Below are 13,696 nucleotides of genomic sequence, written 5' to 3' on the forward strand. Positions count from 1 at the left end.
CTCCAACACCCTCCCCCGGTCCAGGAGCGACGTATCAGGCGATGGTGGATTCAGGCTGTATGCAGTCTCTGATCCACCAGAGCCTGGTTCGGACCAGGGCATTGGTGGATGCATCGTGGGTGAGAATTAAGTGTGTGCATGGGGATGTTCACGATTATCCGGTGGTGGCTGTAGAAATTAGATATGGGGGGAAAAAACATAAAGTGAAGGCTGCGGTTAGCTCCCGCCTTACTCACCCCCTAATCTTGGGGACAGATTGGCCCGGGTTTCATAAATTAATGGGGCAGTGTACGGGGGTGCGTTCACGACTGGCAGGGACATGCGGGATGTGTGCTGTGCTCAGCGGTGACGCGAGGTTGTCTGACGCTGTAGAGAGGGAGGGGGAACCAGCGGAGACTCCTGTGGAGACTCCGCCGGTTCCCGAATTACGCTCCATGGAGGATTTTCCACTTGAGCAATCTCGGGACGATACTCTACGCTTCGCCTTTGACCAAGTGATAAGAATTGATGGTCAGCTGGTGCGCCCTGACGCAGCGCCGTCATACCCGCACTTTTCAGTGATAAGGGACAGACTGTATAGAGTGAGTCGTGACACTCAAACAGGTCAAGAAAACACCCAGTTGTTGGTGCCGAAAAGCCGTCGGGATATGATTTTCCAGGCGGCTCACTATAACCCGATGGCTGGCCACATGGGATATGATAAAACTCTGGACCGAATAATGGCCCCGGTTTTACTGGCCGGGCATCCGGGGGGATGTGTGCCGTTGGTGTGCATCTTGCCCGGAGTGTCAGCTGGTAAACCAGCCGGCCATTCCGAGGGCGCCTTTACATCCACTACCCTTGATGGAGGTCCCATTCAAACATATTGGCATGGACCTCATCGGGCCAATTCACCGGAGTGCACGCGGATATCGCTTTGTGTTAGTCCTAGTGGATTACGCAACACGATATCCCGAGGCAGCGCCATTGCGCAGCATTTCGGCAAAGAGTGTTGCGCAGGCTCTGTTTCAGGTCATCTCCCGAGTCGGAATCCCGAAAGAGATTCTGACTGACCAGGGCACCCAGTTCATGTCGCGAACACTGAGAACTTTATGGATTACTGGGCATTAAGTCTATTCGGACCAGTGTTTATCACCGACAGACTGACGGGCTGGTGGAGCGTCTGAATGAGACTTTAAAATCCATGATTCGTAAATTTATACACGACGATGGACGTAATTGGGATAAATGGCTTGATCCTCTGTTGTTTGCAGTGCAGGAGGTCCTCCAGGCCTCGACGGGATTTTCTCCCTTTGAACTGCTGTTTGGCAGGACACCACGAGGGGTGCTCGACCTGCTTAAGAAAAACTGGGAGGAGGGTCCGAGCTCCAGCAAAAGTGAAATTCAAAATGTCCTGGACCTGCGAGCAAAACTCCACACACTGGGTCAGATGTCACGGGAGAATTTTCTCCAGGCCCAGGAAGGTCAACAACAGCTGTACAACAGAGGGGCCAAGCTGTATAGAGTGAGTCGTGACACTCGGACAGGACAGAAAAACACCCAGTTGTTGGTGCCGAAAAGCCGCCGGGAAATTATTTTCCCGATGGCTGGTCACATGGGATATGAAAAAACACTGCACCGGATAATGACCCGATTTTATTGGCCGGGGATCCGGGGGGGATGTGCGCCGTTGGTGTGCATCCTGCCCAGAGTGTCAATTGGTAAACCAGCCGGCCATTCCGAGGGTGCCTTTGCGTCCTCTACCATTAATGGATGTCCCATTTGAGTGAATTGGCATGGACCTCATCGGGCCATTTCACCGGAGCGCACGGGGATATTGTTTTGTGTTAGTTCTGGTGGATTACGCAACACGATATCCTGAGGCAGTGCCGTTGCGCAGCATTTCGGCAAAGAGTGTTGCGCAGGCTCTGTTTCAGGTCATCTCCCGAGTCGGAATCCCGAAAGAGATTCTGACTGACCAGGGCACCTCGTTCATGTCACGAACACTGAGAGAACTTTATGGATTACTGGGCATTAACTCTATTCGTACCATTCGGACAGACTGACGGGCTTGTGGAGCTTCTGAATAAGACTTTAAAATCCATGATTCGTAAATTTATACACGACGATGAACGTGATTGGGATAAATGGCTTGATCCTCTGTTGTTTGCAGTGTGGGAGGTCCCCCAGGCCTCTACGGGATTTTCTCAGGGAAGTGTGCAGTTGGACGGAGGGAGGTACAGTATCTGGGGTACCACTTGGGCAGCGGGCGGTAGGTGTGCCCTCAGGTGAAGACGGCTGCCATCGCAGCCTGCCAAGACTAAAAAAGAGGTGAGGCGGTTCTTGGGGCTGGCAGGTTATTATAAACGTTTCATCCCAGACTTTGCAGATCTGACCAGCCCCTTGACCGACCTGACCCGGAAAGGTGCCTCAGTGCCGGTGGGCGTTTGAGAAGGTGAAACAGGCTCTCTGTGGGGAACCGCTCCTCCACACACCTAACTTCTCTCTCCCCTTTACCCTGCAGACTGATGCATCGAACAGAGGGCTGGGGGCCGTTTTGTCCCAGCAGGTACAGGGGCTTGACCGCCGCATTCTTTACATCAGCCAGAAATTATTAGAGAGGGAGGCCAGGTACAGTACGGTGGAAAAGGAGTGCCTGGCCATCCGGTGGGTGGTTGAATCCCTGCGGTACTACCTGCTGGGACGCTCATTCACCCTCTGTTCGGACCACGCTCCGCTCCAGTGGCTCCACCGCATGAAGGATACCAATGCTCGGATCACTCGGTGGTATCTGGCGTTACAGCCTTTTAACTTCAAGGTGATCCATAGGCTGGGGGCGCAGATGACTGTGGCCGACTTCCTCTCCTGCTCTCAGGGGGGGGAGGGGGAGTAGGTTAGGCCAGATGGCTCCCCGGCCTAAGTCGGGCGGTGGGGGTATGTGGTGGTTAGCTCAACTGCAGGGGTTAGAGAGTGGGAGGAGTGGTTCAGGGAATGGTGCCAGGAAGGGGTAATGAGCACAGCTGAGCCGAATACGAACTGATGAGCACAGCTGAGCTGGATGTGGACTGATGAGCTCTCCCCTATAAAGGGAGCAGGAAGAAGGAGGCTGGAGGGGGAAGCAGTTGCACGAGGACATTGGTGTATGGGCCGGGCAAATAAAAGCATTTTACACCTGAACGTACGACTGAGCGTGTCATCTGTGTCCAGGAGAGACCCCGGTAGCACCAACCTTGCTACAATTACATTTCATTTAGCTGACGCTTTTATCCAAAGCGACTTACAATAAGTTAATTTCAACCATGAGGGTTCAAACCAGAACAACAAGAATCAAGAAAATAAAATGTCTTCAAGAAAGCCAAACTACAAAGTTCTATCAGTAAGTGCCATTTTAAGTGCTACTAAAGTTCTACTGTTCAAGGTAAAGTCTGAAGAGGTGTGTTTTTAGTTTGCGGCGGAAGATGTACAGAATTTCTGCTGTCCTGATGTCGTTGGGGAGCTCATTCTACCATTTAGGAGCCAGGACAGCAAACAGACGTGATTTAGTAGAGTGTTTAGCTCAGTGAGGAGCAACAAGCCGATTGGTAGAAGCAGAGCGGAGGAAGCGGGCTAGGGTGTAGGGTTGGACCATGTCCTGGATGTAGACTGTTCACAGCACGGTACACAAGTACCAATGTTTTGAAATGGATGTGGGCGGCTACTGGTAACCAGTGAAGGGAGCGGAGGAGGAGGAGTAGGAGGAGGAGGAGGAGGAGCGGAGTAGTGTGAGTGTATTTAGGAGGTTAAAGACCAGTCGAGCTGCTGCATTCTGGATGAGCTGCAGAGGTCAGATGGTACTAACAGGTAGACCTGCCAGGAGGGAGTTACAGTAGTCTCGACGTGAGATGACCAGAACCTGGACCATAGCCTGGACCATAGCCTGGACCAGAACCTGCACCTCCTTCTGAGTGAGAAGAGGACGTATTCTCCTGATGTTGTGCAGCATGTAGATACATGCTGCATGTAGGGAACATGTTGTTGCAGTGATGTTAACTGTCAAGTGTCACGCGTGTTCTGTGTTCTGTGTTCTAGGTTCCTGTGTTATAGTGTTCAGCGAGCGGATGTTCACATGTATAAATCAAGGATTGCAGTCAGTTATGGTTCAGCTAGTGACGAGCAATACTCGTGTGTGTGTGTGTGTGTGTGTGTGTGTATATGTATGTGTGGGTGTATGTGTGTAGGTGTGTGTGTGTGGGGGGGTCTTAACTCATCTTCTCTGTGTGTAGGAGGAAACTGTCCTGCAGTCTTACATAATACAAAACATAATGTCTTCTAATTCAGCTGATTCCATGTGTTTCCTCTCTGTAACAACCCACAAACACACATACACACAATCACAAACATACACATAAATACACACATACACACTCACATATACTCATACACACAATCACAAACATGCACGTATACACTCACACACATCTCTTCAGGAGGGTTTGATTCTTTTAACAACTTCATGGAGTGTTGTTGAACCAGCATTCTTCTTCTGTGGTGTTCATGATAACAATGAAGATGGTGATTATCAGGATGTTGATAAAAATCCATCTATCCATCATCAATACCCGCTTTATCCAGAACAGGGTCACTGGGGGCGGAGCCTATCCAAGCTCACTTTGGGCGAAGGCGGGGTTCACCTGGACAGGTCTCCTGTCCATCACAGGTCCAACACAGAGAGACGGAAACAAAGACCAGTCATTCACTCCTACAGACACTTTGTTAACCCGGAGAGAACCCACGCAGGCACACGGAGAACATGCAGACTCCACACAGGAAGGTTCCACACGGAGAACATGCAGACTCCACACAGGAAGGTTCCACACGGAGAACATGCAGACTACAAACAGGAAGGTTCCACACGGAGAACCTGCCAACTCCAGAATGGTCATTTAGAAATTGAAAGATCGTTGTATATCCAAAATCACATCTGAGGACTCCAAGGTTCCAAAGACAACAGATCCTGCTGAGTTGAAGTGAGGATACAGTGACATCATTGATTCGTGTCCACAGAGCTGCTCAGCAGTGCTTTTAGAAAACGTTCAGTTCTCCTCCTTCCTCCCAGATAACTAACATCTGTTCTCCTTCTCTCATTTTCTCTCAGAAAGCTACTCTGCAGGATAGAGCGGCAGATGGAGAAGGACTGAACGAAGGTTGCAGCACAACTGAGAATCACAACTTCATCTCTGTCACCATGGAAACAACTGAACAATCAAAGCTGATGATGGATTGTGAAGGGGAGGTCGCTGAGGCTGATTCACCTGAGCAGATCTGTTTAGTTTCAGGTTCCCCGGAGGGAAAGATAACGCTCAGCACTTTATTAACTGACGTACCAACCGGCACCACTGAGACCGACAAGCTTCACGGCACCGAGGCCGGTGATTGGACCGACATGACCCGTCAGAATAACAAGGACGCTTTGATTCCAGAATCAGGACATGAAGTGCTCAACAGAAATGAGTCGGTCACCTCATCTGTGTCCGACACTCTCTCCAGTGTTGACAGTGTTTACGAGAACGAGACCCAGAAGAGGCGGGACACACCAGAACAAGCACCTGAGCCAGGACCAGTCCCTGAACCAGAACAATACCCAGAACCAGAACCAGTCCCTGAACCAGAACAATACCCTGAACCAAAACCAGTCCCTGAACCAGAACAATTCCCTGAACCAGAACAATACCCTGAACCAGAACCAGGTCCTGAGCCAGAACAATTCCCTGAGCCAGTATCAATCCCTGAACCACAACAATACCCTGAGCCAGAACCAGTCCCTGAACCACAACAATACCCTGAGCCAGAACCAGTCCCTGAACCAGAACAATATCCTGAACCAGAACCAGTCCCTGAACCAGAACAATACCCTGAACCAGAACCAGTCCCTGAACCAGAACAATACCCTGAGCCAGACCCAGTCCCTGAGCCAGAACAATTCCCTGAACCAGAGCAGTACCCAGAGCCCATGGAAGACTTTGAGGTGGGGTACTATCCTGATCCAGAACCAGAGTTATATCCTGGTCCAGAGCCTGAGGCTGGTGACAATAATCTCAGAGATGCTGGCTATGAAAATCTGGTAATATTCACAGATGAAGAGCATGAAGTCCTGTTTGAACCACCCATCACAGAGGAGTCCATATTAGAGCAGTGCATCCGAGAAGAGGCCATGTCAGATGGGTCCAACAACCCGGATGACATGGACGAGTGCCTGAGAGTTGAGATTGCAGCAGGTTCATCAGACAGTGAGACAGACGACAAATGGAGAACAATTTTCTCCTCTTCTATAAATAAAGAAGACGATGACTCCTATCTGGACAGCCTTCAGCTGAGTGCCCAGGAGCTCTTTGTCCAGAAAGTTGAGGTGACAGACTTTGACGAACAAGACAACAACAACTTTGAAGAGGTCCATTTTGAGGTTCCCCAAGTGGAAGCACTTCTGGAACAACCTGAGGACATGATCTATCCTACCAATCCACAAGAGGTGAAATATAACCCGCTGGGCCTTCAAGGGCTGTCCAAAATATCTGAGGATGAGAGTGAAAATGGAAGAGATGCTAGTCAGAACCACACCAACATCAATGCAGATGCAAGCAAGAAGCTCCCCAAAGACTTCTGTGTGATACAGGAGACTAAGAGCGAGAATGTCAGTACAGAGCATGTGGATTTTCAGCTGGCTCGGAAACAGTGGCGGGAAATGGAGGAGCAAACCAAAAACAAGGTTGTCTTACCTACGACCAAGCAGCCCAGCTTTCACGGCAGCCACAGCTTCATGTACACACCAGTCCGCAACATCGAAAGAACTCAGAAGAAAGCACATGAACTGGAGAACTTAAATCTGATCGGGGATTACCCTCACACCCAGTTCAGCCCTTGCTCAGAGGATTCTGGCCTGGATGATTCCAGTTACAGGTCCCCATACGATGACCCAGAAACACCAGTAGAGAGGGAGATCCGCATGTCGATGGAGAGAGAGGAGAACTATAAAAGAGAGAGGGGCCTCTCTAAGATGGGAAAATCAACGGATTGTGCTCCGTCACGAAGTATTCCTAGATCCATGAGCACTCCGCTGACACCATCATTCATTATCACCTCCTCCCCCACCAAGGAACCGCTTAAACATGAAGTGTCAGCAAACAGCGTTATCATCCTGGATCCTAGCAATGACTTCAGCCCCCGACCAGCCAACGAAAGCGCGGCAGCTCCGTGTGGTGAGTGGCGCTCCGAAGACAGCAGCTCCAACCTCATCATTCTAGAGACGTCCAATCTGATCATTCGCAGTGCCTCCGAGTTCTCCCTCAACAAAGCCTGTGAGCAGCCCCAGGAAAAGATGTTCTTGAATAACCCTTTTTTCAAGCTGCGTTCAAGAAGCTCAATCTCCCTGGTTGACGAAGAGATTAAGATGGTGAAACAAAGAGAAGAGGAGCTGAGGAAAGAGAGGGCCAACCTGTACACCAAAGACAGGTTCAGCACAGAGAGGGGCGCCAATCGCATGGACACTTTGGCTTTCGCTAATTCAGGTATTTCAATTTTCTTTTTAATTCTATTTATATACTGTAGGTACCAAAGAAGTTACTTACAACACTGTACACATTTTTACTTGTGTGTAAGAGTGAATGCTGTTCTTTTGTCTTTGTTATTAGTTGATGTACCAGTGAAGTGTAAGTCCTCTCCATCGTCACCAATGAAACAAACCTACAGGATGGACCGTTCGGCTTTATCCTGCGATCACAGAGTAAGTTCTTCTTCAAACACTTTCTTTTCTTCTTTCAGTCTTAGTTAGGTTGTTTAGTATCTACTGTCTTAAGTCCAACCTGTCTTAATTTAAAAGAAGAAAAAAGACAGAAATTAAGGAAAACTCTGAACAGCAAGATCACCATGTGAAACTGATTTGCTTATCTCACCTTTAGTGTAATAACCTGAGAGAGGAGGTGGAGGAGAGAGAAGAGGTGCTTTGAAAGCAGGTAAACAGTTGGTTGTCTTTCAGTTTCCAGAGGTCTACTCAGGAGGAAGACGAAAGAGTGCCATGGCTCTGCGCTGGGAGGCGGGCGAGTTTACAAAAAATGACTGAAGAGGAAGTCAACAGTTAGCAGCTGTCAGTGTTCTTCTCATTCAATGTTTCATGTTGTGACATAACCTGAATAACTCTGCTTCTGTGATGCTTTGGGCAAATAACGAGAATGTATGTGGCCACATTAGTCTGAACAAAGTCCACTGAGAACTGATACACAAAGTCTTCTACTATACTTTGAGTATACATAAGAACTGTATGAATATATTATATGAAGAACTATATGAAAATAAAACCCTGTTATCAAAAAAGTTGGGACACTGTGTAAAGTGTAAATTAAAAAAAACGGAATGCAATGATTTGCAAATCATTTAAACCCATATTTAATAGAAAATAGACCAAAGACAAAATATCAAATGTTGAACAGGAGACATTTTTATTGTTTTATTAAAAATATCTGCTCATTTTGAATTTGATGGTGGCAACACATCTTAAAAAAGTTGGGACAGGGTCAACAAAAGACTGGAAAAGTTGTGTAAAGATAAAATAAAAAAAAACAACACCTGGTGGAACATCTGACAAATAATTGTGTTATCATGGTAACAGATCAGTAACATGATTGGACATAAAACGATGATTTCGGTGAGGCAGAGTCTCTCAGCAGTGAAGATGGGGAGAGGTTCACCACTCTGTGAAAGACTGTGGGAAAATAGTGCAACAATCTAAGAATAATGTTCCTCAACGTAAAACTCCAAAGAATTAGTGGATTTCATCGTCTACGGTTCATAATATCATTAAAAGATTCAGAGAATCTGGAGAAATCTCTGAACACAAGGGACAAGGCTGGAAACCAATATTGGATGGTGGTGATCTTCGGGCCCTCAGGCAGCACTGCATTAAAAACACTATTCTGGAGTGGAAATTACTGCATGGGCTCAGGAACACTTGTGAAAACCATCGTCTGTGAACACAGTTCATCACTGCGTCCACAAATGCAGGTTAAAACTCTCCAAAGAAATCAGATAGAAACATGATCCAGAAACACCGCCGCCTTCTCTGGACCGAGATCATTGAAGATGGACTGAGGTGAAGTGGAAAACTATCCTGAGGTCTGATGGATCACAATCTGAGATTCTGTTTGGAAATCATGGATGCTGCATCCTCCAGGTTAAAGAGGAGAGGGACCATCCAGCTTGTTATCAGCTCAGTTCTAAAGCCAGCATCTGTGATGGTACACGGATGTATTTGTGCACATGGCATGGGTAGCTTGAACATCTGGAAGGAAGCATTAATGCTGAATGATATATTCAGGTTTTGGAGCAACATATGCTGCCATCCAGACAACGTCTCTTTCAGGGAAGGTCTTGTTTATTTCAGCAGAACAACGTCCAACCACATTCTGCACGTATTCCAACAGCATGGCTCTCTAGTAGAAGAGTCCGCTGATAAACTGGCCTCCTGCAGTCCAGACCTGTCAATCATTGAAAACATCTGGAGCATCAGGACATGAACAATACAACAAAGGAGACCCTGAACTGTTGAGCAGCTGTAATCCTCTATGAGACCAGAATGGGACCACATTTCACTTTCAAAACTCCAGAAACTGGTCTCCTCAGTTCCCAAATATTTACAGAGTGTTGTTAAAAGAAGAGGTGATGCAGCTCAGTGGTGAACATGATCCTGGAACAACTTTACTGGCATGAAATTAAAAATGAGCATATGGTTTTCACAAAACAATAATATTTCTCACTTTCAACATTTGATATGTTGTCTTGTCATATTAAATATGAGTTTATATGATTTACAAATCATTGCATTCTTTATTTATTTACATTTTACACAGGATCACAACTTTTTTGGAAATAGGGTTGTGCTATATGAAGAACTATATTAATACACTATATGAAGAACTATATGAAGTAATATATAGAGAACTATATGAAGAATTATATTTAGAACTATATGAAGAACTGTATGAATATACTATATTAATATATTATTTGAAGAACTATATGAATATATAAGGAACTATATAAATATATTAAATAAAGAACTATATAGAGGAGATCCCACTTGATGCTGGCCAGGGGGTGTACATTATTTTCAGATCTGACATTTCCTCATCACTTCTGAATCAACACTCACAGCTGGAAGGCTGCTGGTTTCAGCTCTTACTAGGCTACAACTTCTACTGTTGCTGATGTTATTATGTTTGTTACATGATTAACAAAGACAGTGCCAACACACACTCAACATTCACACCAGAAGACCACGGTATAAACGGGATAATCGTCTGTGACCGGTGCATGTTTAAAAAATAACCAAACTCTACAGAGGCCAATTGTCATCAGCCGATGTATCACATGATCATTTTCAATAACAGCATGTCTTCTTCTGACTTGTCGTTGCCTACTGAAGAATCTCTTAACAACATCCAAGCCAGAAGCACAGAGACAAAAAAAAAAAAAAACTGCCAGTGGAAGAAGATTTAATAAAATACAGATAGCTGTACAGGACAAGCTGAAGACAATACAGTACTCAGAGGCCATATTTACGGTGAAAAGGTTATTGGTCTCTGTAATCAGGAAGTGCAGCTCAAACTAAATCAAAACTTCAGCTATGTGAGATAAATCAGTACTTTGCTAAAGTATAATACGAAGAGAAGTGTATGTTGCTGTTGTGTTGACGTCTGCTTCCTTTTTGAATTGTGTTTTCTGCACCGCAGCCCAATAAGCTTGGCGATAGGGCTTAATTTGCATAAGTATTCATTTGTGGTTTGATGCCACAAAGATGTAGTCAGGATCATAAAATATTCAGGATTAAATCTGCATGTATGGAAGCGTCTGCAGAGTAAAAACATGACATTACAAACTAGTTATGGTACACATAACAGTTACGTCTACGAACACACCAGCAGAAACAGAGCCGCATCGTTTATGATCACCTTTGTTCCCCCATCTTTCAGTGTGTGGTCAGAGATTACAGGGACCGACAACTCTTTACACAAATACAAGGCATGAAACTATTGTATTAAGAAAGACATGACAAATTTCAAACGTGTCCGTTTTATAACAGATTAAAAGATGATGTGCTGACGGTACATTGACAGCTTTTGCTGGTTGTTGTTGAGATGCCTGAATGTTGCTGACAAATGTATTGTAGAGTCTCTTTGCTAAACTTTTCTTGACATTAACTGATTTTAAACCATATTTTGGTGTTACTACATATGTATGTCTTGATGCAGAAAGGCTACATTGCTCAGTGTATATTGTATTTGCATATGCTTTTTGCTGCAAATGATAGTTCAAGGTGAGCTGGATGAACATAAATTATACAAAATCTATTTCACCCAAACATTTCTCTGAAAAAATATGGTTGAGTCAGACAGCTCACAAACATTTCATTTTCCAGTGACCCTGAATGATGCTCCTGCCTCAAAGAACTCGACAGTTTCCAGGACAATCTAACGAGTTCAGGTTTTTAAGAAGAATGCCTAAAACTAGAGCACCAGTGGACAATGCCGACCGTTGTCTGAAATATTACATGACTTCTACAACAACACAGATTTCCATACATGAAAGTATTTTATTATTTTATATGACTGAAAAAACACGAGTGCTACAAAGGAACATCCATTTTTATAATGTGAAGCTACAGGATCCTGTTACATTCGTTTAAGCTCAAATTTTGCCATTTTATTCTATTTTCCAACAATTATTTCAAAGATTATATAACACGGCATTTGTAGACCAGTATTTCGCTTAATGTATTCCACTTTTGTGGTTTTCATATTAATTCTATACTTCAAGACTTTTCAAAGAGATAAACACTGCTGGTTTTAATAAAGACATTCTTAATCATTATTTGCACAGCCTTGATATTTCCAGCTACTCTGAAAAGCAGCCTATAAAAGCTTGGTACTTTCTTGAACTTAGGTTCAGCTGACATTCAACAGCTTTGTTTTACATTCATGTTTGTATGCTTCATTGTCAAAGTACAGCTTACGGATCTCAAGGATTACTTGCTGATGTTTAAAAAGTTTGTGAACGGCCCTGCTGTGTCTCTTTAGGACTGAATAAAACGGGCTTTTCACTGTGTATTCCTCATGCAAGTACTTAAGAACAATAAAAGATGTATATGAAAAACATTTGCCAGCTTTGTTTGTGTACATGAACATGATTATAGTACGATGATACAATATGAATATGAATGAATGAAAATTAGATTACTTGGGTGCACAGAAGACATTTAGCCTCAGAGTGGGACGAGAGGAAAGTTTCTGAATTAAAAAAATGGAAATGGTTCATCTTGTGGAGAAAAGATCAGAAAGTCGTGAATTCAATTCAATTCAATTTAATTTAATTTAATTTAATTTAATTTAATTTAATTTAATTTAATTTAATTTAATTTAATTCAATTCAATTCAATTTTATTTATATAGCGTCAAATCACAACATAGGTTATTTCATGGCACTTAACACATTAAAGTCTTTACAGCAAGACTTTACAATATTATACAGAGAAACCCAACAATTCAACAATTCAACAATTCAATAATTCCCACATATGCTAGGAGGGGAAAAAAACTCCTCTTTAAGGGAGAAAAACCTCCAACAGAGGGAAGAAAAACTCCCTTTAACAGGAAGAAACCTCCGACAGAACCAGGATCAGAGGTGGAGAACATCTGTTAACAGAACCAGGCTCAGAGGTGAGCGGAGCATCTGTTAACAGAACCAGGCTCAGAGGTGGGCGGAGCATCTGTTAACAGAACCAGGATCAGAGGTGGGCGGTCAGCTCCATGACCTGAGCCAGCCCTAACTATAGGCTTTATCAAAAAGGAACGTTTTGAGTCTAATCTTAAAGCTAGAGAGGATTTCTGCCCCTCCAACACAAACTGGGAGCTGGTTCCAGAGGGGAGGAGCCTGAAAACTGAAGCTCCGCCTCCCATTCTACTTCTGGAAACTCTAGGAACCACAAGCAGATCAGCGTACTGAGAGAGAAGTGCTCTGCTAGGATTATATGGGTCTATAAGATCTCTAAGATATGATGGAGCCTGGTCATGTAGAGCTTTGTAAGTCATCAAGAGAATTTTAAATTATATTCTTGATTTCACAGGAAGCCAGTGAAGAGAAGATAAAACTGGAGAAATATGATCTCTCTTGCTAAATCCTGTCAGTACTCTTGCTGCAGCATTTTGGATCAGCTGCAGGTTTTTAATGAGTAATTTGGACATCCTAACAACAAGGAATTACAATAATCTAGTCTAGAAGTAACAAATGCATGAATGAGTTTTTCTGCGTCACACTGAAGAAGGATTTTCCTGATTTCATTAATATTACGTAGATGAAAGAAGGCAGTTCTGGAGATTTGCTTTATATGGTGTCTTCAAGAACTTCTGTTTAGTTGGGTTGAGATCTAACAGACAGCTAGAGGATCCAGATGAAGAAATAATTCTAGTTAACTCAGAGAGCTCAACAGGAGAGAAATGTTCCAAGTTTACATCTGGTCCTACAGTTGCTTTCAGGGCTGCTGTGCTTAACATCACATCAGTGATGGTGTCAGGAAGGGTCGGCCCGATTCTCTCCCTGATAGTAAGAATTTTATTAGTAAAGAAGTTAATGAAGTCATTACTGCTGAGAGCTGAAGGAATAGAGGACTCAACAGAACTGGGACTCTTTGTCAGCC

The 13,696-nt window shown here is 44.5% G+C and overlaps 1 protein-coding gene across 2 annotated transcripts in view; it reads left to right on the forward strand.

The window, feature by feature from the left end:
* Positions 1-12,156, forward strand: part of palmdb (palmdelphin b) — a 72,697-nt gene extending 60,541 nt beyond the window's left edge. The window contains exons 6-8 of one of the 2 annotated variants that reach the window (XM_069147186.1): positions 5,114-7,520; positions 7,644-7,735; positions 7,988-12,156. In XM_069147186.1, coding sequence (XP_069003287.1) covers positions 5,114-7,520; positions 7,644-7,735; positions 7,988-8,071 — 2,583 coding nt within the window. In that variant the 3' untranslated portion in view covers positions 8,072-12,156. Of the gene's footprint in view, positions 1-5,113; positions 7,521-7,643; positions 7,736-7,910 lie in introns of both variants that reach the window. The other variant, XM_069147188.1, reaches the window with a different exon arrangement.
* Positions 12,157-13,696: the final 1,540 nt, after the last annotated feature.

The sequence above is a fragment of the Embiotoca jacksoni genome, unplaced genomic scaffold, assembly GCF_022577435.1.
Source record: "Embiotoca jacksoni isolate LCO1_2020_lvr unplaced genomic scaffold, fEmbJac1.0.p SCAF_133, whole genome shotgun sequence".
Lineage (NCBI taxonomy): Eukaryota > Metazoa > Chordata > Actinopteri > Embiotocidae > Embiotoca > Embiotoca jacksoni.